Below are 23,600 nucleotides of genomic sequence, written 5' to 3'. Positions count from 1 at the left end.
AAACACCAAGTCGCTTCAACTAGATCCAATAAGAACGGACCTCGGGCCTTATCTGTTAGAACTGTTAGATGAGTGAAGAAGAGAGTTACTTTCCTCTGAAAACATCACAGGTAAACAACTCCACAGGTAAACAACAGGTAAACAACTCCACAGGTAAACAACTCCAGAGGTAAACAACTCCAGAGGTAAACAATTCCACAGGTTAACAACTCCATAGGTAAACATGTAAACAACTCCAGAGGAAAACAACAGGTAAACAAATCCACAGGTAAACAACAGGTAAACAAATCCACAGGTAAACAACATGTAAACAACCCCAGAGGTGAACAACAGGTAAACAACTCCAGAGTTAAACAACAGGTAAACAACTCCACAATTGAACAACACCAGAGATAAACAACAGATAAACAACTCCACAGGTAAACAACTCCAGAGGAAAACAACAAATAAACAACTCCACAGGTAAACAACTCCAGAGGTAAACAACATGTAAACAACTCCACGGGTAAACAACAGGTAAACAACATGTAAACAACTCCACGGGTAAACAACAGGTAAACAACTCCACAGGTAAACAACTCCAGAGGTAAACAACAGGTAAACAACTCCACAGGTAAACAACTCCAGAGATAAACAACAAGTAAACAACTCCACAGGTAAACAACTCCAGAGGTAAACAACATGTAAACAACTCCACAGGTAAACAACAGGTAAACAACTCCAGAGGTAAACAACAGGTAAACAACTCTACAGGTAAACAACTCCAGAGGTAAACAACAGGTAAACAACTCCAGAGGTAAACAACAGGTAAACAACTCCAGAGGTAAACAACTCCAGAGGTAAACAACTCCAGAGGTAAACAATTCCACAGGTTAACAACTCCAGAGATAAACAACAGATAAACAACTCCAGAGGTAAACAACTCCAGAAGTAAACAACAGGTAAACAACTCCACAGGTAAACAACTCCATAGGTAAACAACAAGTAAACAACTCCACAGGTAAACAACTCCAGAGGTAAACAACATGTAAACAACTCCACAGGTAAACAACTCCAGAGGTAAACAACAGGTAAACAACTCCACAGGTAAACAACTCCAGAGGTAAACAACAGGTAAATAACTCCACAGGTAAACAACTCCAGAGGTAAACAACAGGTAAACAACTCCAGAGGTAAACAACTCCAGAGGTAAACAATTCCACAGGTTAACAACTCCATAGGTAAACATGTAAACAACTCCAGAGGAAAACAACAGGTAAACAAATCCACAGGTAAACAACAGGTAAACAAATCCATAGGTAAACAACATGTAAACAACCCCAGAGGTGAACAACAGGTAAACAACTCCAGAGTTAAACAACATGTAAATAAGTCCACAATTGAACAACACCAGAGATAAACAACAGATAAACAACTCCAGAGGTAAACAACTCCACAGGTAAACAACTCCAGAGGTAAACAACAAGTAAACAACTCCACAGGTAAACAACTCCAGAGGTAAACAACAGGTAAACAACTCCACGGGTAAACAACAGGTAAACAACTCCACAGGTAAACAACTCCAGAGGTAAACAACAGGTAAACAACTCCACAGGTAAACAACAGGTAAACAACTCCACAGGTAAACAACTCCAGAAGTAAACAACAGGTAAACAACTCCAGAGGTAAACAACTCCACAGGTAAACAACTCCAGAGGTAAACAACTCCACAGGTAAACAACTCCACAGGTAAACAACTCCACAGGTAAACAACTCCAGAGGTAAACAACAGGTAAACAACTCCACAGGTAAACAACTCCAGAGGTAAACAACAGGTAAAGAACTCCAGAGGTAAAGAACTCCAGAGGTAAAGAACTCCAGAGGTAAACAACTCCAGAGGTAAACAACAGATTTCATCCCCTTTCATTTCCCTTTTTGAACAGAGTGACATGATAAAGGTAGAGAAAGAAAGTAGGTATGAAATAGAAAGACAGAATAGGGGAAGAAAGAAAAAGAGACCAGGAGGACAGAAAGTCTGTCTATGTCTGCTAATAACTTGGGACCAGTCAATGACAATGGCCATTGGCCCCAGTGCTTGCCAATCAATCATTATTACTGGGGAGACATCAGAGCCCTCCTATGATTGGGCAGACAGCAGAGATGGGTGGGATGTTAGACAATGATTAAGAAATGCCATTTAGAGAGACTGCGCTGCAGCAACCTTGAGAAGGTAGCCATGCACAAAGCTGTTGATCTACTATTGAACTGATGGACACACACACACACACACACACACACACACACACACACACACACACACACACACACACACACACACACACACACACACACACACACACACACACACACACACACACACACACACACACACACACACACACACACACACACGCACGCACGCACGCACACATACAAACTACACACACCTTGCTGTCAATGTCGTTGCTGCCCAAAGCGGTCTGTATGACGTAGAGGAGAGCGTCTGTCAGCCCGTCACACTCTCTCATCCTCCTCCTGGCCTCCTCTCCTGCAGAACTCACATTCCTGAAACACAGAAGGATGGGGGACAGGTCAGACAGTGTGTGGGGTCTGAGACCAACGTGGCTCTCTATAACTTTGGGAATGATGTTTATACGAAGAATCGAACCAGAACAAAAGTCAGTGTGTTAATGATAATGTGTGTATCTGCGTGCCACATCATGTGCCTGCAAAGCTGCATTTATATGAGTACAAGTGTCCGTATCTGTCTCAGCCAGGTACCCATGGGGCTGAAGCCGTCTGAACCTCGCACCATGCAATCTCCCATTGGATAATAATACACACTACATATATCACCTGGCTCTGTTTACAGCGCATTCAGAGCCCAATCAATTGTAACATTTAATTCAATGCAATTCCCAGATGACAGAGGCAGAAATGTATATATTTACCGGTGTAACACATCCCTCTCCTTCCATTGGACACTGGAGCAGTGGAAACGCGTTCTCTGGAGTGACGAATCACACTTTACCATCTGACATTCCGACGGACTAATCTGGGTTTGGCGGTTGCCATTAGAACGCTTCCTGCCTGAATGCATAGTGCCAACTGTAAAGTTTGGTGGAGGAGGAATAATGGTCAAGGGCTGTTTTTCATGGTTCGGGCTTGGCCCCTTAGTTCCAGTGAAGGGCATACATTCATTTAACAGCATACATTCTAGACGATTCTGTGCTCCCAACTTTGGGGAAGGCTCTTTCCTGCATGGGGGCATGACAATGCAAAATGCAAGGTCCATACAGCTATGGTTTGTTGAGATTGGTGGGGAAGAACTTGACTGGCCTGCACAGAGCCCTGACCTGACCTCAACCCCATCGAACACCTTTGGGATGAATTGGAACACCGACTGCGAACCAGGCCTAATCACCCAACATCAGTGCACGACCTCCCTCATGCTCTTGTGGCTGAATTGAAGCAAGTCCCCGCAGCAATGTTCCAACATTTAGTGGAGAGCTTTTCCAGAAGAGTGGAGGCTGTAACAGCAACAAAGGGCAGGGACCAACTCTATATTAATGCCCATGATTTTGGAATGAGATGTTTGACAAGCAGCTGTCCGCATACCTTTGGTCATGTAGTGTATGAATTAATTAAGCCATTCATCAGTCAGGAAAATGAAGTGAGAGCAGAATCCATCATCCTATCAGATTGTACTGGAGCCAATCCTGTGTTTTAGTTATTAGCAGACAGACAGTCAGCTCTGGGCTTTGTGTTGACACGAAAGCTCAAGTCATCTCCTCCGCTCTCTGAATAGCAAACATACATATTATCAGGGTTGGGAGTAACGAATTACATGTTAGAGATTACAAAAAACTGTAACTGTAATCCGTTACGTTGCCAGTAAAAATATTGTAATCGGATTACAGATACTTTTGAGAAACCAGATGATTACTTCAAGGTGTCACGCCTTGGTCATAGTGTTTTGTGTTTCGTTATATATTTGGTCAGGCCAGGGTGTGACATGGGTTTATTTTGTGGTATTTCGTATTGGGGTTTTGTAGTTATTGGGATTGCGGCTGAGTAGGGGTGTTGCATAGGTTTGGCTGCCTGAGGCGGTTCTCAATCAGAGTCAGGTGATTCTCGTTGTCTCTGACTGGGAACCGTATTTAGGTAGCCTGGGTTTCACTTTGTATTTCGTGGGTGATTGTTCCTGTCTCTGTGTAGTGTTCACCAGATAGGCTGCATTAGGTTTCATGTTCCGTTTGTTGTTTTGTTTCTATAAGTTATTTCATGTATCGTCGTTTCTTTATTAAAGACATGAGTAACCACCACGCTGCATTTCGGTCCGACTCTCTTTCGACAAACGAAGAACGCCGTTACACAAGGATCACTTTTAAATACAGAAAGGATGTTTGCGAAAAAAATCTTTGACACTGTTTTACTCAATTACATTCAAATCAGCATTAAAAAAGGTGCAAGTTGAAGTGTGTTCCACCTGATTGAGTCTGACTACAAGTCAGAGACCACTATGATGACACACCAAATGTGTTTGATGGATTGTGGGAAAAGAGCAGGAATAGGGTTTTGTGGGCTACAGTCCAAGCTGTGTCTTCAAATGGTGTGACTGCCGTCGGCATCCAAAGATGATCCAACTTGAATAAACACTTGGATGTAATGATGACAGCAGGGGTGTAGTCTACAGATATCACTTATTATTGATATCTACATAGTGCATTGATGTGAATCAGACTGCTGCTCTCTCATTTAGCTATTTCTGCTTTACGGATTGGGGTTGTTGTGGAGGGCTGTTCACAAATCTAAATGTGTATTTCAACTCAATAATGGTTGAATTACAGAAGTTTAAGCTGCCTATCAATCCTTGTTTTTGAAACCAGTGGACAGCCAGTGTAAAATGCGCTCTTGCAACAGCTGCATAGTGCAGATCCCAGCCTATGGAATAACAGCTGCATAGTGCAGATCCCAGCCTATGGAATAACAGCTGCATAGTGCAGATCCCAGCCTATGGAATAACAACTGCATAGTGCAGATCCCAGCCTATGGAATAACAGCTGTATAGTGCAGATCCCAGCCTATGGAATAACAGCTGCATAGTGCAGATCCCAGCCTATGGAATAACTGCTGTATAGTGCAGATCCCAGCCTATGGAATAACAGCTGCATAGTGCAGATCCCAGCCTATGGAACAACAGCTGTTTGCAGATCCCAGCCTATGGAACAACAGCTGTAGTGCAGATCCCAGCCATGGAATAACAGCTGTTAGTGCAGATCCCAGCCTATGGAATAACAGCTGCATAGTGCAGATCCCAGCCTATGGAATAACAGCTGCATAGTGCAGATCCCAGCCTATGGAATAACAGCTGCATAGTGCAGATCCCAGCCTATGGAATAACAGCCGCATAGTGCAGATCCCAGCCTATAGAATAACAGCTGCATAGTGAGGATCCCAGCCTATGGAATAACAGCTGTATAGTGCAGATCCCAGCCTATGGAATAACAGCTTCATAGTGCAGATCCCAGCCTATGGAATAACAGCTGTATAGTGCAGATCCCAGCCTATGGAACAACAGCTGGAGATCCCAGCCTATGGAACAACAGCTGCATAGATCCCAGCCTATGGAATAACAGCTGCATAGTGCAGATCCCAGCCTATGGAATAACGCTGCATAGTGCAGATCCCAGCCTATGGAATAACAGCTGCATAGTGCAGATCCCAGCCTATGGAATCACAGCTGTATAAGATCCCAGCCTATGGAATAACAGCTGCATAGTGCAGATCCCAGCCTATGGAATAACAGCTGTATAGTGCAGATCCCAGCCTATGGAACAACAGCTGTATAGTGCAGATCCCAGCCTATGGAACAACAGCTGCATAGTGCGGATCCCAGCCTATGGAATAACAGCTGCATAGTGCAGATCCCAGCCTATGGAATACAAGTGGGGCTTTTTTTTCTTCAGTAGTGCTCAAAGCAGGCCATTCCATGAGCGCAGCATTTATTTTCACCTTGAATCAATGACACCAATCAGTCCTCCATGACAACAAAATCATAAACAAGTAGGGCTGGCTAATTAGTCCTTCGTTTTGGGGTTATGCTCAAGTAAAACAATTTGGCTAATCTATTCTTCCATATTTCCAAGTCCTATTCTTGAAGATCAAGGGGTATAACATTTATTGGAATGACTGGAATTCTGATAGACTTTGGTTTTTAATGTAAAGATATAATCATATTATATGTAGTAGAAAGCGATGGGTTAGAAGAAGCCTACATAACCAACCTATAATTTAACATGTAACATCCATATATGACCAGCTATGTAAACTTTAACATTGATTTATCCTGTAATAGATGTTGTTCAATTGGTAACAGACATTTTTTCTCTTTTTCTAATGCCGCTTAAGGGGAAAGTAATCTAAAAGTAACTGAATGTAATCAGATTACGTTACTGAGTTTTTTGGTAATCCAAAAGTTACGTTACTAATTACAATTTTGGACTAATAACTGTAACGGATTACATTTGGAAAGTAACCATGCCCACCCTGCATATTATACAGTAGAATACAGACCCATAGACGGACTCTGGTCTCGCTGTCAACCAACACTTTAGTTCTGCCTGATTTAAACTCTGATATCAATTCACCTCAAGTATATTATTGGGATTAATCTGAAATAAGTCTGACACCTTGTTTTGATCAATTACGAATGAAAATATGTACTCACTAACTGTAAGTCACTCTGGATGAGAGTGTCTGCTAAATTATTAAAATGTACAGTACATGTACATGTTTAAATAGGCAGATTCATCAACCTGATCAACCTCAAACCTTATTCATATTCAAAAGCTCACATTTGATTATTCAAATACTCTATCATTGCTATGCAACAGTGTGGTTATTGAGTAGAGATGGGTTATAAACAGTGTTGTTATTGAGTAGAGATGGGTTATAAACAGTGTTGTTATTGAGTAGAGATGGGTTATAAACAGTGTTGTTATTGAGTAGAGATGGGTTATAAACAGTGTTGTTATTGAGTAGAGATGGGTTATAAACAGTGTTGTTATTGAGTAGAGATGGGTTATAAACAGTGTTGTTATTGAGTAGAGATGGGTTATAAACAGTGTTGTTATTGAGTAGAGATGGGTTATAAACAGTGTTGTTATTGAGTAGAGATGGGTTATAAACAGTGTTGTTATTGAGTAGAGATGGGTTATAAACAGTGTTGTTATTGAGTAGAGATGGGTTATAAACAGTGCTGTTATTGAGTAGAGATGGGTTATAAACAGTGTTGTTATTGAGTAGAGATGGGTTATAAACAGTGTTGTTATTGAGTAGAGATGGGTTATAAACAGTGTTGTTATTGAGTAGAGATGGGTTATAAACAGTGTTGTTATTGAGTAGAGACGGGTTATAAACAGTGTTGTTATTGAGTAGAGATGGGTTATAAACAGTGTTGTTATTGAGTAGAGACGGGTTATAAAAGGTGTGTTTCCATTCATAGCCAGCTTGGTGTGTGCGTGGGAAGACATCTAGTTTTTAATGAAGCTGTAAGGATACACACACACACACACACACACACACACACACACACACACACACACACACACACACACACACACACACACACACACACACACACACACACACACACACACACACACACACACACACACACACACACACACACACACACACACACGCACACACACACACACACACACACTTCTAATCCAGTGGAGAGGACACAGCCCTGGTCTCATCTCCTTCTGCTGTGGGTAGATTGTCGATAGAGCCTATCATCAGCTCCACCAGGAGGAAGACACGTAGACCATTGTCTCAACTTTAATTAACATGGCTGCAGAGTTGTCATAGTTCAGAGTTCACACTGATTTAGTCACGTCTCAAGTGCTAATTATAACTTGAGCGATCCCCCTAGGAACAATGGCCCAAGCTGGCCGATTCCTGGTTTAATGAAAGGTTGAGAAACAATGTTTGAGGAACATGGTGGTGTGGAATGTGTAATAAGCTAGAAACAGACTGTATGGTCTCTGACGTGACATATTCAGCCTACGTCTCAATCTGATATACGACACCATCACTATGGTAGAAAGACAATAGAGAGGCTTGATTTCTGTAGAAGCACTTTGTGACACCTGCTGTTGTTCAAAAGGGCTCTATTAATACATTTGATTGATTGACTATACTGGCAGAGTCTGATTCACAGGCACACACTGTCTGTCTATATTACACAGCTATCTGTCTATATTACACAGCTATCAACTGAGAGAGAGAGGGAGGGATAGAGAAAGGGGATATAGGAGAGAGAAAAGGGAGAGGGGAGAGAGAAAGGGAGAGAGGAGAGAGAAAGGGGAGAGGGGAGAGAGTGAGAGGGGAGATAGGAGAGAGAAAGGGGAGAGAGGAGAGAGAGGGGAGATAGGAGAGATAAACGGGAGAGAGAAAGGGGAGAGAGGAGAGAGTGAGAGAGGAGATAGGAGAGAGAAAGGGGAGAGAGGAGAGAGTGAGAGGGGAGATAGGAGAGAGAAAGGGGAGAGAGGAGAGAGTGAGAAGGGTGTCACGCCTTGGTCATAGTGTTTTGTGTTTTCGTTATATATTTGGTCAGGCCAGGGTGTGACATGGGTTTATGTTGTGTTTCGTATTGGGGGTTTTGTAGGTATTGGGATTGCGGCTGAGTAGGGTTGTAGCATAGGTTGGCTGCCTGAGGCGGTTGTCAATCAGAGTCAGGTGATTCTCGTTGTCTCTGATTGGGAACCGTATTTAGGTAGCCTGGGTTTTGCTTTGTATTTCGTGGGTGATTGTTCCTGTCTCTGTGTAGTTTCACCAGATAGGCTGTAATTAGGTTTCACGTTCCGTTTGTTGTTTTGTATTTGTATAGTTATTTCATGTGTCGCTTTTTTAATTAAAGTCATGAGTAACCACCACGCTGCATTTCGGTCCGACTTTCTTTCGACAAACGATGAACGCCGTTACAGAATCACCCACCACACACGGACCAAGCAGCGTGTTAACAAGCAGCGACAGCATGAGCAGCGAAGGGAGGACGTTATGGACAGCAGAAGTATGGAGTATACTACGTGGGAAGAAATAGACAGGTGGGCGGTCGACCCAGAGAGAGTGCCGGAGCCCGCCTGGGATTCGCTGGAGCAGTGCGAAGAGGGCTATAGGAGAATGGAGTCGAAGAGAAAGACACGGCGGCACAGAGCGAAACCCGAAAGTCACCCCAAAATATTTATTGGGGGAGGGCTCAGGGAGAGAGTAGCAGAGTCAGGAGTCAGACCTGAGCCTACTCTCCCTGTTAATCGTGAGGAGCAGCTGCAGTGGGAGAGGCTGCACCACTTGGAGAATTGACCTTGGGAGGAGATATTAGACGGAAAAGGACCCTGGGCTCAGCCTGGAGAATATCGCCGACCCAAGGAAGAACTAGAGGCGGAAAAGCGGAGAGGCGCTGGTATGAGGAGGCAGCACGGCGACGCGGATGGACGCCCGAAAAGCAGCCCAAAAAAATTATTGGGGGTGGGCTTACAGGGAGTATGGCTACGCCAGGTAGGAGACCTGCGCAAACTCCCTGTGCTTACCGGGGGGCTAGAGAGACCGGGCTGACACCGTGTTAAGCTATGGAGCGCACGGTGTTTCCAGTGCGGGTGCATAGCCCGGTGCGGTTCATACCAGCCCTTCGTATTGGCCGGGCTAGAGTGGGCATCGAGCCAGGTAAGGTTGGGCAGGCTCGGTGCTCAAGAGCTCCAGTGCGCCTGCACGGTCCGGTCTATCCAGAGCCACCTCCACACACCAGTCCTCCGATAGCAGCTCCCCGCACCAGGCTTCCTGTGCGTGTCCTCGCTCCAGTATCACCAGTGCCAGCACCACGCATCAGGCCTACAGTGCGCCTCGCCTCTCCTGTGCTGTCGGAGTCTCCTGTCTGTTCAGCGCTATCAGAGCCTTCCTTCCCTCCTGCGCTGTCGGAGTCTCCCGCCTATTAAGCGCTATCAGAGCCTTCCTACTCTACAGCGCTGCTGGAGTCTCCTGTCTGTTCAGCGCTATCAGAGCCTTTCTCCTCTCCTGCGATGTCGGAGTCTCCCGCCTGTTCAGCGCTACCAGAGCCTTCCTCCTCTACAGCGCTGCTGGAATCTCCTGTCTGTTCAGCGCTATCAGAGCCTTCCTTCCCTCCTGCGCTGTCGGAGTCTCCCACCTGTTCAGCGCTATCAGAGCCTTCCTCCTCTACAGCGCTGCTGGAGTCTCCTGTCTGTTCAGCGCTATCAGAGCCTTTCTCCTCTCCTGCGATGTCGGAGTCTCCCGCCTGTTCAGCGCTATCAGAGCCTTCCTCCTCTACAGCGCTGCCGGAGCCTCCTGCCTGTTCGGAGCAGCCTGAGCTGTCAGTCTGTATGAAGCAGCCAGAGATGTCAGTCTGCATGGAGCAGTCAGAGCTGTCAGCCTGCATGGAGCAGCCAGAGCTGTCAGTCTGTATGAAGCAGCCAGAGCTGTCAGTCTGTATGAAGCAGCCAGAGCTGTCAGTCTGCATGAAGCAGCCAGAGCTGTCAGTCTGCAAGGAGCTGTCAGTCTGCAAGGAGTTGTCAGTCTCCGAGTAGCTGTCAGCCTGCATGGAGCAGCCAGAGCTGTCAGTCTGCAAGAAGCTGTCAGTCTGCATAGAGCAGCTAGATCCGCCAGTCAGCCATGATCTTCTAGATCTGCCAGTCAACCAGTCTCTTCCAGATCTGCCAGTCAACCAGAATCTTCCAGATCTGCTAGTCAACCAGAATCTTCCAGATCCGCCAGCCAGCCAGGACCTACCGGAGCCTACTACCTGCCTGAGCTTCATCTCAGTACTGGGCTTCCTCTCAGTACTGGGCTTCCTCTCAGTACTGGGCTTCCCCTCAGTCCCGGGCTGCCCCTCAGTCCCGGGATGCCCCTCAGTTCCGGGCTGCCCCTCAGTCTCGAGCTGCCCCTCAGTCCCGAGCTGCCCCTCAGTCCTGAGCTGCCCCTCAGTCACGAGCTGCTCCTCAGTTCAGTGGGGTTCTGGGTGAGGACTATTAGGCCATGGTCGGCGGCGAGGGTGGATTATCCCAGGACGCGAAGGGGAAGAACTAGGACATTAATGGAGTGGGGTCCACGTCCCGAGCCGGAACCGCCACCATGGACAGACGCCCACCCGGACCCTCCCTATGGTTTTGAGGTGCGTCCGGGAGTCCGCACCTTAGGGGGGGGTTCTGTCACGCCTTGGTCATAGTGTTTTGTGTTTTTGTTATATATTTGGTCAGGCCAGGGTGTGACATGGGTTTATGTTATGTTTCGTATTGGGGGTTTTGTAGGTATTGGGATTGCGGCTGAGTAGGGGTGTAGCATAGGTTGGCTGCCTGAGGCGGTTCTCAATCAGAGTCAGGTGATTCTCATTGTCTCTGATTGGGAACCGTATTTAGGTAGCCTGGGTTTTGCTTTGTTTTTCGTGGGTGATTGTTCCTGTCTCTGTGTAGTTTCACCAGATAGGCTGTAATTAGGTTTCACGTTCCGTTTGTTGTTTTGTATTTGTATAGTTATTTCATGTGTAGCTTTTTTCATTAAAGTCATGAGTAACCACCACGCTGCATTTCGGTCTGACTCTCTTTCGACAAACGAAGAACACCGTTACAAAGGGAGATAGGAGAGAGAAAGGGGAGAGAGGAGAGAGTGAGAGAGGAGATAGGAGAGAGAAAGGGGAGAAAGGAGAGAGAGAGAGAAAATAGAGAAAGGGGAGAGGGGAGAGAGAGGGGAGAGAGAGAGGGGGTGGGAGAAAGAGAGAGAGAGAGAGGTCATAATCAGATGAACTCCTGCATTTTTTAGCATGTTCTTAAAAAAGATAGATTCATAGTTAGATAAACTTGGATTTTTTTTGTCAGGAACATATACCGGATGCTACCCTCTACAACATAACCTTCACTATGTCACCAGGACATATACAGGATACTATCCTCCACTCCAAATCAAAACTCAAAACCTAGAACCTGATTTTGGACCGAATTACGGAATCACCTGGAAGGCTTACAACTACCAAAGATTATTATTCCAATGCTATACAGCAAATGCTCTGGAAAACAAGAGAAATCTGAAAACACCATCCAACCTGGAACTGAGTGAGTAATGTTTAGTCTGAAGCAAAATTGTATTTCCAAAAGCCAAGAACAAAAATGCATTACATTACTTTATAGGGACTGAATGCTAAATTAATGCTGCCAAGCTTGATACAACTTTAATTAGCACTAACGTGTCAAGTGAGAGGTGTCAAAGCCCTTTAGCCCAACAATGGCAGGAGAGTGGAACAGTCTACCCCAACCAAATGGAGAGGCCTTAGAAGCTGCCTTCTGCTGTTCAGAGGTAATTAAAATACAGTACCCTGTGCATGTCAAGAATGATAAGGCAAGAAAATATCACAAAATGAAGCTCCTTATGCAAAATCAAGAGACACTTTTTGCTGACTATTATAAAAATGGGAACATCAGCAACCTCATCTTCCAACGTCAACAAAACTAAGGAGATGATTGTGGACTTCAGGAAACAGCAGAGAGAACACCCTCCTATCCACATCGATGGAACAGTAGTGGAGAGGGTAGTAAGTTTTAAGTTCCTCGGCGTACACATCACAGACAAACTGAAATGGTCCACCCACACAGACAGCGTGGTGAAAAGGGCGCAACATCGCCTCTTCAACCTCAGGAGGCTGAAGAAATTCGGCTTGTCACCAAAAGCACTCACAAACTTCTACAGATGCACAAACGAGAGCATCCTGTCGGGCTGTATCACCGCCTGGTACGGCAACTGCTCCGCCCACAACCGTAAGGCTCTCCAGAGGGTAGTGAGGTCTGCACAACGCATCATCGGGGCAAACTACCTGCCCTCCAGTACACCTACACCACCCGATGTCACAGGAAGGCCATAAAGATCATCAAGGACAACAACCACCCGAGCCACTGCCTGTTCACCCCGCTATCATCCAGAAAGCGAGGTCAGTACAGGTGCATCAAAGCTGGGACCGAGAGACTGAAAAACAGCTTCTATCTCAAGGCCATCAGACTGTTAAACAGCCACCACTAACATTGAGTGGCTGCTGCCAACACACTGACTCAACTCCAGCCACTTTAATAATGGGAATTGATGGGAAATGATGTAAAATATATCACTAGCCACTTTAAACAATGCTACCTAATATAATGTTTACATACCCTACATTATTCATCTCATATGTATACGTATATACTGTACTCTATATCATCTACTGCATCCTTATGTAATACATGTATCACTAGCCACTTTAACTATGCCACTTTGTTTACATACTCATCTCATATGTATATACTACACTCAATACCATCTACTGTATCTTGCCTATGCCGCTCTGTACCATCACTCATTCATATATCTTTATGTACATATTCTTTATCCCCTTACACTTGTGTCTATAAGGTAGTAGTTTTGGAATTGTTAGTTAGATTACTTGTTGGTCATTACTGCATTGTCGGAACTAGAAGCACAAGCATTTCGCTACACTCGCATTAACATCTGCTAACCATGTGTATGTGAGAAATAAAATTTGATTTGATTTGATCGATGTCCTTGATGATCTTTATGGTCTTCCTGTGACATCGGGTGGTGTAGGTGTCCTGCAGGCGGTGATACAGCCCGACAGGATGCTCTCGATTGTGCATCTGTAAAAGCTTGCGAGTGTTTTTGGAGACAAGCCAAATTTCTTCAGCCTCCTGAGGTTGAAGAGGCGATGTTGCGCCCTTTTCACCACGCTGTCTGTGTGGGTGGACCATTTCAGTTTGTCCATGCACACACAGACACACAAACATTAGGTGGGATGTATCTTTCCCCACAGTCCACATTCCTCGTATATCACTACCAAGCTGGCAGTTCCATACCGTTCCCTCCCTCCCGAGATTAGAGGGACGTTGACAGGGTCTCTTTCCTGTCATAAGTTTTTCAGAGTTCTAACCAGGTCAGGTCATGTATAGTTCAATTGTCCTCTGTGTTTTCTTAGTCACACACAGATTTCTCTCCCTTAACTTGTCTTCACCAAACCTTATTGGACTTTAGTCTATCACTCTAATTCATTTTACTTTACATAGTATAATAATTACGTCAGTGTAATTATTCTTATAGATGTTACATAATCTAATAACTATGTTTCAGGGTGGAATTCTTTAGTCATTACTTTAAACTTATAAATTCCCTTATTCATACCCTCACCACCTGGGGGCGGCCCGTCAGAACGTCCAGGACCCAGTTGCACAGGGCGGGGTCTCAAGCTTTTTTGAACTGAACACTAAATACAAAAATAACAAGAGAATAAATTAAACCGAAACAGTCCCGTAAGGTGCAAACACTGATACGGAAAGCAACTACCCACAAGACACAGGTGGGAAAAGGCTACCTAAGTATGGATCTCAATCAGAGACACGACCTGACCGTAGAGAGCTCTTTATGTCTCTATTTTTGGGTTGGTCAGGGTGTGATTTGGGTGTGCATTCTATGTTATTTTTCTATGTGTTTGTATTTCTTTGTTTTGGCCGGGTATGGTTCTCAATCAGGGACAGCTGTCGATCGTTGTCTAGGATTGAGAACCATACTTAGGTAGCTTTTCCCACCTGTGTCTTGTGGGTAGTTGTTTTCCGTATCAGTGTTTGCACCTTACGGGACTGTTTCGGTTTAATTTATTCTCTTGTTATTTTTGTATTTAGTGTTCAGTTCAATAAATAAACATGAACACGTACCACGCTACGCTTTGGTCCTCCACTCCTTCCAACAGCCGTTACATGAATGATGCACAGTTTCTGGTTGGGGAAGATTTTAATATTCACTGTGGGTACCACACACCAATGCACTTGCTAATAAACTCGCACACCGAATCAGCGTATACATGAATGTTATTGTCCGATGCTATCCGGAACATGTCCCACAAACAATCCCCTGGCATGGCACAGTACTATATTGGCACTCTACCCCTTTTCTAAGAGAGGGGGTGTTAACGAGGGGTGGAAACTCAGGGTACTAGACAATGAGAACTCTGACTCAGCTAATATAAATCTCTATAAGTCTGGAACAGTATTGGTACAGGGCAACCCCAAACCGTTTCAGATGGACTTTTACATAATCAAATATTTAGCCCAGCAGGAGAAGCTCTCCTTTGAGAAAGACACCCTCACCTCGAGCGGGTCAGTCCAGACCTTTTCATTATATAACCCCACAGATGAGCAACCAAAAGTGGAAAGTCAACCTCCCAGCACAGAGTACCACCCCCTCATTGAAATGAAAGGATACATCTACCCAGCTGGAGGTAAGGCAGGTGGAGCTGGAACAGCAGGTGATTACATTCCAGTCAGCACAGACCCAGACAACAGTCCAGTACAACAACACCCCTTAACCAGACCCAGACAACAGTCCAGCACAACAACACCCCTTAACCAGACCCAGACAACAGTCCAGTACAACAACACCCCTTAACCAGACCCAGACAACAGTCCAGCACAACAACACCCCTTAACCAGACCCAGACAACAGTCCAGCAAAACAACACCCCTTAACCAGACCCAGACAACAGTCCAGTACAACAACACCCCTTAACCAGACCCAGACAACAGTCCAGCACAACAACACCCCTTAACCAGACCCAGACAACAGTCCAGCAAAACAACACCCCTTAACAAGACCCAGACAACAGTCCAGCACAACAACACCCCTTAACCAGACCCAGACAACAGTCCAGTACAACAACACCCCTTAACCAGACCCAGACAACAGTCCAGTACAACAACACCCCTTAACCAGACCCAGACAACAGTCCAGCAAAACAACACCCCTTAACCAGACCCAGACAACAGTCCAGTACAACAACACCCCTTAACCAGACCCAGACAACAGTCCAGCACAACAACACCCCTTAACCAGACCCAGACAACAGTCCAGTACAACAACACCCCTTAACCAGACCCAGACAACAGTCCAGTACAACAACACCCCTTAACCAGACCCGGACAACAGTCCAGCACAACAACACCCCTTAACCAGACCCAGACAACAGTCCAGCACAACAACACCCCTTAACCAGACCCAGACAACAGTCCAGTACAACAACACCCCTTAACCAGACCCAGACAACAGTCCAGCACAACAACACCCCTTAACCAGACCCAGACAACAGTCCAGCAAAACAACACCCCTTAACCAGACCCAGACAACAGTCCAGTACAACAACACCCCTTAACCAGACCCAGACAACAGTCCAGCACAACAACACACCTTAACCAGACCCAGACAACAGTCCAGCAAAACAACACCCCTTAACCAGACCCAGACAACAGTCCAGCACAACAACACCCCTTAACCAGACCCAGACAACAGTCCAGCACAACAACACCCCTTAACCAGACCCAGACAACAGTCCAGCAAAACAACACCCCTTAACCAGACCCAGACAACAGTCCAGCACAACAACACCCCTTAACCAGACCCAGACAACAGTCCAGCACAACAACACCCCTTAACCAGACCCAGACAACAGTCCAGCACAACAACACCCCTTAACCAGACCCGGAGAGCTGGAGGTAGAAAGAGACATATCTGCACTCTGGACTGTGGTGAGACAACTTCAACAATATAAAAAGCAAGAGCAGGAGAAGAACAGAGCACTAGAGGAGAGGATCAGACTGCTGGAGGAGAGGTTGAGGGGGATGGCGTGTGACAGGGAACAACCCACTAGAGAGGTGGCCACCCCCACAGAGAAGCCAGCAGAACAGCCCACCTCAGCTCCCGACAAAAGTCTCGACACAACAGCAGAACAGTCCACAACATGACCCTGACCATAGCCTCAACACCACAGCAGAACAGACAAATGAAGAACCCCAAGCCCAGAGGATCTCACCCCCTCTGAGCACCCCCCCTGTCAGCCACCCTGATAGCCCTCCTGACAACACACACTGAGGACATACACAAGACACAGATTGTTGTCCTTATGGACTGAAATGGGACATTTATACAAGAAAAACAACTTTTTCCCAAACACACAGTGTGTCTAAACTCTGGTGTCCAAACACCCAGCGCGCCCTCAACCTTCTGTCTGAGGACCAACTAGGTTCACCCAGCCACATAATAATACACACAGGCGACCTGAAAACACAGCAGGAAAGGGTGGCCACAGCACTGAAGGGAGTGATTGAAAAAGCTTCCTCTATTTTCCCCAATACACAAGTGGTTATCTCCACCCTGCTACCACGAAAATAATTCCACCGTGCCACAATACAGCGGGTAAACGCAATCATTTCCCGTAACTGTGCCTCAAAACCAAATGTTTCCCTGGCCCACCACTCCACCCTGGACTTGAACAGCCTATATGACCAGGTCCACCTCTACAAGGCAGCAATGCCCACCACTCCACCCTGGACTTGAACAGCCTCTATGACCAGGTCCACCTCTACAAGGCAGCAATGCCCACCACTCCACCCTGGACTTGAACAGCCTCTATGACCAGGTCCACCTCTACAAGGCAGCAATGCCCACCACTCCACCCTGGACTTGAACAGCCTCTATGACCAGGTCCACCTCTACAAGGCAGCAATGCCCACCACTCCACCCTGGACTTGAACAGCCTATATGACCAGGTCCACCTCTACAAGGCAGCAATGCCCACCACTCCACCCTGGACTTGAACAGCCTCTATGACCAGGTCCACCTCTACAAGGCAGCAATGCCCACCACTCCACCCTGGACTTGAACAGCCTATATGACCAGGTCCACCTCTACAAGGCAGCAATGCCCTTCTTCTCCTGAACACTAAAGGACATCGCTCTCAAACGCAGCCCCAACACCTCACACAGGAGCAACAGATCAATAGACACTCCGCCCAGAGCATTGAGACACTCTCCCAGACCTGCCCCCCTGGACCTACACATAGAGAACTCACGCCGAGAGGACCTACATCCAGACCACAACACCACCAGCCACATACACACCCCCACCCCAACCAATCAACAACCCCAAGTCAACCATGCCCACACCCCATTTAGGCCCCCTCAGATCAGACCTATGCCCCTCCTGGCCACCCCATGCACCCCACCCCCGCAAAGAGGGCCTCAACATGGAAGTCACACATACGCGCAGGCCATGAGTGTGAAAACAGGCCCAGCAACCACTCTTACACTAGCCCAAGCCAATGGCATGTACTAGATGCTCAGCAGGCTCTGCTCACACTTACTGGCTTGAGGCCAAATACCACAACCAACAACATTGGACACTTTATGGAACACAAAGCCTTCACTATCTCACCCTGGAATATCCAAGGCCTGTGTCTGTAAATACAGACATTGTCATCCTACAAGAAACCTGGTATAGAGGAGACGGACCCACTGGTTGCCCTCTAGGTTACAGAGAGCTGGTAGTCCCATCCACCAAACGACCATGTGTGAAACAGGGAAGGGACTCAGGGGGGATGTTAATTTGGTGTAGAGCAGACCTTACTCACTCCATTAAATTAATCAAAACAGGAACATTTTACATTTGGCTAGAAATTCAAAAGGAAATCTTAACAGAGAAAAATGTCCTCATGTGTGCTACCTATATCCCCCCTAATAGAATCCCCATACTTTAATGAAGACAGCTTCTCCATCCGGGAGGGGGAAATCAATCAATTCCAGGCCCAGGGACATGTACTAGTCTCTGGCAACCTAAACCGGACACGAACCGGACACGAACCTGACACCCTCAGCACACAGGGGGACAAACACCTGCCTGGAGGTGACAGCATTCCCTCCCCCATATGCCCCTCTAGGCACAACTATGACAACATAATCAACAAAAACGGGTCACAACTCCTGCAGCTCTTTCACACGCTGGGTATGTACATAGTCAATTGTAGGCTTTGAGGGGACTCCTACGGTAGGTACACCTATAGCTCATCTCTTGGCAGTAGTACTGTAGACTACTTTATTACTGACCTCAAACCAGAGTCTCTCAGAGTGTTCACAGTCAGCCCACTGACACCCCTATCAGACCACAGCCAAATCACACTCTACTTGAAATGAGCAAGACTCAATCATGAGGCATCAAAGCCAAAGGAATTTAGTAATGTTAAGAAATGCTATAGGTGGAAGGAATGTAGTTTGGAAACCTACCAAAAAACAATTAGGCGACAACAAATTTAATCCCTTTTAGACAACATCTTGGACAAAACATTTCACTGTACAAGTGAAGGCGTAAACTTGGCAGTAGAAAACCTAAACTGTATATTTGGCCTCTCAGCTTCCATATCAATACAAATAAAAATCCCAAATAGAAAACCGAAGAAAATGAACAACAATGACAAATGGTTTAATGAATAATGCAAAAATCTAAGAAAGAAATTGAGAAACCTGTCCAACCAAAAACATGGACACCCAGAAAACCTGAGTCTATGCCTTCACTATGGTGAATCACTAAATCAACAAAGAAATGCACTACGGAAAAAGAAGGAACAGCACGTCAGAAATCAGCTCAATGTAATTGAAGAATCCATAGACTCAAACCACTTCTGGGAAAATTGGAAAAAACAAACAACAACACGAATAATTATCTATCCAAAACGGAGATGTATGGGTCAACCACTTCTCCAATATTTTTGCTCTATAAGAAAGAACATACAGCAAAAACATATACATGATCAAATACAAATCTTAGAATCAAATATTTCAAATAAATACTACCAGATCAAATAAATACTACCAGAACCCACTGGATTCTCCAATTACCTTGAAGAACTACAGGACAAAATAAAAACCCTCCAACCCCAAAAGGCCTGTGGTGTTGATCGTATCCTCAATGAAATGATCAAATAAACAGACAACAAATTCCAATTGGCTAAACTAAAACTCTTTAACATCATCCTTAGCTCTGGCATCTCCCCCAATATTTGGAACCAAGGACTGATCACCCCAATCCACAAAAGTGGAGCCACAGTTGACCACAATAACTACTGTGGGATATGCGTCAACAGCAACATCGTGAAAATCCTCTGCACCATCATTAACAGCAGACTCGTACATCTCCTCAGTGAAAACAATGTACTGAGCAAATGTCAAATTGGCTATTTACCAAATTATCGTACGACAGACCACGTATTCCCCCTGCACATCCTAATTGACAAACAAACAAACCAAAACAAAGGCAATGTTTTCCCATGCTTGGTTGATTTAAAAAACGCCTTTGACTCAATTTGGCATGAGGGTCTGCTATTCTTGGAAAGTGGTTTTGGGGGAAAAACAATACGACAAGATAAAGTCCATGAACACAAACAACAAGTATGCGGTTAATGTCACGCCCTGACCTTAGATATCTCTGTTTTCTATATATTTTGGATAGCTCAGGGTGTGACTAGGGTGGGTACTCTAGGTGTTTATATGTCTAGCTTTTTATGTATGTCTAGAGTTGTTGTATGTCTAGAGGTTTTTTATGTCTATGTTGGCCTGATATGGTTCCCAATCAGAGACAGCTGTTAATCGTTGTCTCTGATTGGGGATCATATTTAGGCAGCCCACTTTATGGTGTGGGATCTTGTCTACAGTTAGGTGCCTGTGTGCACACTAGTAGCTAAAATTCTCAAATATAGTGGATTTACGCCACTATACCTTAGTGCAGTGGGCATCTGGGAGGAGGTGCTCTTATTCTACATGGACTTTACAGTGTCCCAGAACTTTTTGGAGTTTGTGCTGCTTTCCTAACTGCCTGTGTATATCGGTTCCTAACTTCCCTGAAAAGTTGCATATTGTGGGGGCTGTTCAATTCTAATGCAGAACACCACAGGATGTTTTTGTGCTGGTCAAGGGCAGTCAGGTCTGGAGTGAACCACGGGCAATATCTGTTCCTGTTTCAACATTTTTTTGAATAGGGCATGCTTATTTAAGATTTTGAGGATAGCACTTTTAAAAGAAAAACCTGACATCTTCTACTGACGGAATGAGGTCAGTATCCTTCGAGGATACCCAGGCAAGGTCGATTAAAAAGGCCTGCTAGCTGAAGTGTTTTAGGAAGCGTTTGCCATTGTTATTGCCCATTGTATGGTTATTTTGACCCTTGATTATTGTTGTTACTGTTGTCCAGTTGAAAATATTTATTAATACTATTTTAAATATGTTAATCCAAAGTACGATTTGGCAATATGTACACTATTACATCATGAAATTAAAGCAAAGTGAGAGAGAGAGAGAGAGAGAGAGAGAGAGAGAGAGAGAGAGAGAGAGAGAGAGAGAGAGAGAGAGAGAGAGAGAGAGAGAGAGAGAGAGAGAGGAGAGAGACATAGAGGGGGAGGAGAGAGAGAGAGAAAAGGGAGAGAGGGAGAGAGGGTTAGAGAGAGAGGGTGAGAAAGAGAGAGGGTGCGAGAGGGTGAGAGAGAGAGAGGGGGAGAGAGAGAGAGAGAGAGAGAGAGAGAGAGAGAAAGGTTGAGAGAGAGGGGGGGGGAGAGAGGGGGAGAGACATAGAGGAGGGAGAGAGGGTGAGAGAGAGAGGGAGAGGGTGAGAGAGAGAGGGTGAGAGAGAGAAGGTGAGAGAGAAAGGGGAGAGGGAGAGAAAAGGAAGAGGGAGAGAGAGGGTGAGAGAGAGAAAAGGGAGAGCGAGAGAGGGGGAGAGAGAGAGAGAGAGAGAGAAGGGGAGAGAGAGAAAAGGGAGAGAGAGAGAGAGAGAAAAGGGAGAGAGAGAGAGATCGAGGGTGTGAGAGAGAGAGAGAGAGAGAGAGAGAGAGAGAGAGAGAGAGAGAGAGAGAGAGGGTAAAGAGATAGAGGGTGTGAGAGAGAGAGGGAGAGAGAGAGAGGGTAAGAGATATAGGGTGAGAGAGAGAGGGTGAGAGAGAGAAAAGGGAGAGAGAGAGGGTGAGCGACAGAGATAGAGAGAGGGGGAGAGACAGAGAGGGGGAGAGAGAGAAATGGGAGAGAGAGAGAGGCTGAGAGAGAGGGGGGTGAGAAAGAGGGTGAGAGAGAGAAAGGGGAGAGAGAGAAAAGGGAGAGAGAGAGAGAGAGAGAGAGAGAGAAAAGGTAGAGAGATAGAGGGAGAGAGAGAGAGAAGAGGGAGAGAGAGAGTGTGGGTGAGAGAGAGAGGGTGAGAGAGAGAAAATGGTGAGAGAGAGATAGAAAAGGGAGAGAGAGAGAGCGGGTGAGAGAGAGAGAGGGAGAGAGAGATAGAGAAAAGGGAGAGAGAGAGAGAGAGAGAGAGAGAGAGTGAGAGACAGAAAAGGGGGAGAGAAAGAGAAAGGGGTGAGAGAGAGGGTGAGAGAGAGTGAAAGTAACGAGAGAGAGAGAGGGAGAGAGTGAGAGAGGGTGAGAGAGAGAGAGGGGGAGAGAGAGAGGGTGAGGGAGAGAGAGGGAGAGAGAGAGAGAGAGAGAAAAGGGATAGAGAGAGAGGATGTGAGAGAGTAGAGAGGGTGAGTGAGGGGAGAGAGAGAGCGAGAAAAATTAGAGAGCGAGAGAGGGTGAGCGAGAGAGATGGTGATAGCAGCTTGAATTTCAAGAGAGAGGGGGAGAGAGTGAGAGGGGGGGGGGGGGAGATGGTGAGAGAGAGAGAAAGGGGGAGAGACAGAGAGGGGGAGAGAGAGAGTGAAAAGGGGGAGAGAGAGAGCGGGTGAGAGAGAGAGAGAGAGAGAGAGAGAGAGAGAGGGGGAGAGAGAGAGGTGAGAGAGAGAAAAGGGAGAGAGAGGGGGTGAGTGACAGAGAGAGAGAGGGGGAGAGAGAGAAACGGGAGAGAGAGAGAGAGAGGGTGAGAGAGAGGGGGGAGAGAGAAAATGGAGTGAGAGAGGGTGAGTGAGCGAGAAAGAGGGTGAGAGAGAGAGAAAAGGGAGAGAGAGTGAGAAAAGGTAGAGAGAGAGGGAGAGAGAAAGAGAGAGAAGAGGGAGAGAGAGAGAGTGTGGGTGAGAGAGAGAGAGGGTGAGAGAGAAAATGGAGAGAGATAGAAAAGGGAGAGAGAGAGAGCGGGTGAGAGAGAGAGGGAGAGAGAGATAGAGAAAAGGGAGAGAGAGAGAGAGAGAGAGAGAGGGTGAGAGAAAGAGAGTGAGAGAAAGAGAGGGGAGAGAGAGGGGGAGAGAGAGAGAAGGGGGAGAGAGATAGGGGTGAGATGTAGATAGACAGTGAGACAGGAGGGGAAATAGTCTGACCTCTCCTCTTAAACCCCTGAGACAGATCATCAGAAATCTACTGCAGGAGAACGCAGACATGCTGAGATTACACACACTCTTAAACACTCTCCTTCTTCAGGCAGGTAACAGGTAATTTCCATCAGTTAATGAGCCCGTTAGCCTTTAGTGCTAATGACGCTAATTTATTGTGTGTCACTCTCAATAAATCCAATCTAATACATGAGCATACTTTGCTAGCTAATTCCTTATTGAACACATTTCACACAGGATTCAAACATCCAAAGAATACAATTAATCAATGTTAATTTAGTAGCTACCTGGAGTAACTACTAGGAACCTGGAGTAGTAACTACTAGAAACCTAGAGTAACTACTAGAAACCTAGAGTAACTACTAGGAACCTAGAGTAGTAACTACTAGAAACCTAGAGTAACTACTAGAAACCTAGAGTAACTACTAGGAACCTAGAGTAGTAACTACTAGAAACC

At 45.8% G+C, this 23,600-nt stretch overlaps 1 protein-coding gene across 1 annotated transcript in view; it reads right to left on the bottom strand.

The window, feature by feature from the left end:
• Positions 1-23,600, bottom strand: part of LOC127916474 (catenin delta-2-like) — a 660,130-nt gene that overhangs the window by 87,653 nt on the left and 548,877 nt on the right. The window contains exon 16 of the mRNA XM_052498259.1: positions 2,427-2,544. Within this exon, the coding sequence (XP_052354219.1) occupies positions 2,427-2,544 (118 nt within the window). The remainder of the gene's footprint in view (positions 1-2,426; positions 2,545-23,600) is intronic.

Source organism: Oncorhynchus keta, chromosome 4, assembly GCF_023373465.1.
Source record: "Oncorhynchus keta strain PuntledgeMale-10-30-2019 chromosome 4, Oket_V2, whole genome shotgun sequence".
Classification (NCBI taxonomy): domain Eukaryota; kingdom Metazoa; phylum Chordata; class Actinopteri; order Salmoniformes; family Salmonidae; genus Oncorhynchus; species Oncorhynchus keta.
Note: the sequence above shows the minus strand (reverse complement) of the source record. Positions and strands in the feature narration are given on the sequence as shown.